The sequence below is a fragment of the Pteropus alecto genome, unplaced genomic scaffold (genome assembly GCF_000325575.1).
Source record: "Pteropus alecto unplaced genomic scaffold, ASM32557v1 scaffold605, whole genome shotgun sequence".
In the NCBI taxonomy this organism is placed as follows: domain Eukaryota; kingdom Metazoa; phylum Chordata; class Mammalia; order Chiroptera; family Pteropodidae; genus Pteropus; species Pteropus alecto.
This window is the reverse complement of record NW_006437456.1, coordinates 125,852-129,734: the sequence shown is the minus strand read 5'-3', so window position 1 is coordinate 129,734 and position 3,883 is coordinate 125,852. Positions and strand designations below refer to the sequence as shown.

Below are 3,883 nucleotides of genomic sequence, written 5' to 3'. Positions count from 1 at the left end.
CTCAGAAAGAATACATCAGGATTCTGAGTCTGGCGATGAACTCAGCAGCAGCTCCACCGAACAGATAAGGGTAAGATTTAAGATTAAAAGTAGAACAGTATTAATTATGAATTTTATTTTAATTAAAAAAATCTTTGTAAGAGTTAGGAATTGTTTTGTTTTCAGAATATATGGCTTCTATCCCAATTTAAAGAGAGAATATATGAAATTACTTGTGGAAGACATTAAGGTTCACTCTATAGTTTCTATAATCCTTGTACCTTTATTAGACTAGCACTACTTTAGGTGCGGAAAATTTTTTTTCCCCTCTATTGATTATGCATAAGGTAAAAATGACTTAATTTACCCAGTGACATATACTAGAAAAATTTTCTTTTCTAGTGGTACTCATTTTGACTTGTTTCCAATAAGTCTTCAGGTAATAATAGGTGTATGAGAAAAGATTTCACTGAAATATTAACTACTAACTTTTGTTCTTTGAAACTTTTTATTAATCTTAAATATTAAGAAAAATATACAGCTCACAGACCTTTACCTTTATTTATGTACGTTTGTGTCTTAAGTGTCTTAGTATCCACATTTAATTTGCATTGCCTGGAAAAAATTTTGTGTCTGTGATTTGGTTTTTGATTTTCCCTACCTACTTTATTTTGAGATTAGTTTATGCCAATTTATTAGTCAGGTAAAGTGAGGTAATTTTTAAATTTAAAGTGAAGTAATTTTAGAAGCACGCATGAAATTGAAACTTAAATGTATTTGGAAAAGCCTGTTTTTAAATGAATTTGAAAATTGATAAATTTTTGGCCTAAAGCTCTGTTGTGAGATTTGTTCATTAAGTCAGTAAATAATTGTGAGGTTGCTTTTAGGTGTGGTCTGATTGTAATGGAATTAGTATATTCTTTTTATTGGTTTTAATTTTTTTGTGACGTTTTGAATGGAAATAGGAAAAAGGGAAGATTCTCTAGAAAACTTGAGCTGTTTGAGATAAAGGCAGTCATGAGAAGTAGCACTGTCAGTTTATCATTTGTCTTAGTCGCCTTTCTTCAATCTTTATGCGATACTTTGACAGAATATCTGGTGTTTCTTGGAATTTTTTTTATGCATGGCTCCTTATTGAGCTGGCGGGACTTGGGAAAGACATGTGCTTTCTCTTCCATCTAGCCTTCACTACTGTTTCATACTTCAAATTACTTTTTTATGTAGGTACACTAGCCAGCCTGTGTCCTCTTCATTATGGTCATCTTCATGGTCAACTTAAATTCATGGTGTGCAAGTTCATGGCTGTTAACCTCTCTTCAGCCCTTAACACTGTTTGGAAATCCTATTTCTCTAGCCAGCTCTCTTTTTCATTCTTCATGGCAACTTTTCAAACCTTTGCCATTTTCTTTAGTTCTCCGATTCATCTGCTTTTCCTTGCTCTCTCATCGGATAACTTTACCTTCTATTTCACAGCAGAAATATAAGCCATGGGACTGGACACTGCTTCAGCTTTGGGGAGGATGTATTGCTCAGATGTTAGTAGCACTGGCTTTAGATTTGAATCTGGAGTTTATAAAAGTTCACTTTATGGTTTCCATATTTTCATCACTTAACCAGCTGTGTGAGAATCAGGGCAAATTACTTCTGTATGTCTGTTTTCTCATCTTAAAATGGGGACCACAGGGTTGTTGAGGATTAAGTGGGTTACTACATCTAATATGCTTAAAACTATACCTGGCACATAAATACTTTAGGTATCTGTTGCAGCTTAATAAATTACTCCCAAACCTAGTGGCTTAAAACAGTAAATATTAACTATCTCACTGTTTTCGTGGGTCAGTAATTCAGAAGCAGCTTAGTTGGGTAATTTTAAAGACTTAGGGTCTCTCATGAGGTAGTGGTCCTATGAAGGGTTGGCTGAGGCTGGAGGAGCTGCTTCTAAAATGGCTCACTCACATGGTGCCAGTTGGCCTTCTGCAGATGCTTGCGTGTTGTGACTACCTTTCCCCGAGAAGGAGCAGTCGAAGAGAGAAAAAGGTAGAAGCTGCATTGTCTTTTTTGCCCTAATCTGGAAGTTGCACACTGTCTTATCTTACTGATTATACAGTGCAGCCCTATTTTGTGTGGGAGGAGACTATACTGGGATTAATATCAGGATGCAGGGACACTGGAGACCATCTTGGGGGCTGGCTATCACAGTAAGTATTTAATAAATTATAGTTGTCATTATTATTATTGTTGTTTCTATTATTTCTACCATCCAATCTATAAGTACACCTCTATTAACAATAATTTTTCTTCCCAGTGCAATGCAAGCGTTATCTGTCCTATCAAAGGTCAGTCTTAATATTTGCTTTTCTCTTACTTCCACAAACATTTTACTAAAGGTTAGATAGCACTGTGCTCATATGGCTTTAGACTCATTGTTTACCAAGTTTTTTCATCAGCATTTAAATTTACTCATTTTTTCCCCATTCTAGTAAAGCTCTTCAATAATACCTTTCCCTTTGAGTATCACTTATCAATCACCCTTTCCCTTTACTGGCAACTCCTGGAAAGAGTTATGTTATATGTATTTACCTCTCTGCATTGGCTCATTTCCCACCCATTCCTTAACTTATTCTAGTGTGTCTTCTGGCTTTACTGTGCCTTGAAATGGCTTCTGCTAAAATGTGCCTGTGGTTTCATTGTTGATAAATTCAAAAAAATTTATACATAATATCATTATCACAGTGAACAAGATTAATCAAAAGGCAATTTAAAATCATTTTTTATTGAAGCATAGCATATAATCAAGTGTATAAATTGCACTTATCTTAAATGTATAGCCTGATAGATTTGTACTTATGTATACACCTCTGTAACCAACTGTGAGCCCCTTCCCAGTCAATATCCACCCCATCCTCCTGTGTCTCTGCTTGGAGATTTTCATTTTTCTATCATGTTACCATTGATCAATCTTCTTTAATTAAACTTTTTATTTTGAGGTAATTGTAGATTCATAAGTAGTAGGAAATAATATGAAGTGATCGATCCCCTGTGCCCTCTATCCATTTACCTCCAGTGGTAATATCTTGCAAAACTGTATTATTATCAGAATGTTGGCATTGGTACAATCAAGATACTGAGTATTTTCATCACCACAGGAACCTTTATGGTTACCTTTTATAGCCACAGCCACTTCCTTCCCACCTCCACTCCTCTTTTTTTTTTCTTTTAGTTTATTAGGGTAACATTGGTTAATACAATTATATAATTTTCAGGTGTACATTATAATTTGACATCTATTGTATTCTATTGTGTGATTACCACCCAAAGTCCAGTTTCCTTCAGCTACCATATATTTGATCCCCTTTACCCACTTCACCCTACCCCTACCCCCTGTATTTGACCCCCTTTACCTTGTCTACCTCTCCCTTCCTCCCCTACCCTTTGGTAACCATTAGTCCATTGTCAAAGGCCATGTGTGTTTGTTTGTCTTGTTCATTTGTTGCTTTTAGGTTTATATCCCACATATAAGTGATTTCATGTGATTTTCTACTTTTTTAGTCTGGGTTATTTCACTTAGCATGATTATCTCAGGGTCCATCCATGTTGTTGCAAATGGCAGTATTTCATCTCTTCTTACAGCTGAGTAATATTCCATCGTATATATGTACCACAGCTTCTTTAGCCAATCATCTATCGTAGGACAATTCAATTGCTTCCATGTCCTGGCCACTGTGAATAATGCCGCTATGAACATTGGTGTGTAAATACTTTTTTGGATATAGGTTTTCAAGTCTTTGGGGTAAATACCCAGTAGAGGGATTGCTGGATCACATGGTAGATCAATTCTTAGTTTTATGAGGAACCTCCATACTGTTTTCCACAGTGGCTGTACCAATTTGCAGTCCCATCAGCA

At 35.6% G+C, this 3,883-nt stretch overlaps 1 protein-coding gene across 6 annotated transcripts in view; it reads left to right on the top strand.

The window, feature by feature from the left end:
- The window catches only part of ARHGAP12 (Rho GTPase activating protein 12), a 103,539-nt gene that overhangs the window by 645 nt on the left and 99,011 nt on the right, over positions 1–3,883 (top strand). For all 6 annotated transcript variants that reach the window (XM_006914468.3, XM_006914467.3, XM_025048638.1 and 3 more), the window contains exon 2: positions 1–70. This exon is cut by the window's left edge and continues 29 nt beyond it. In XM_006914468.3, coding sequence (XP_006914530.1) covers positions 1–70 — 70 coding nt within the window. The remainder of the gene's footprint in view (positions 71–3,883) is intronic.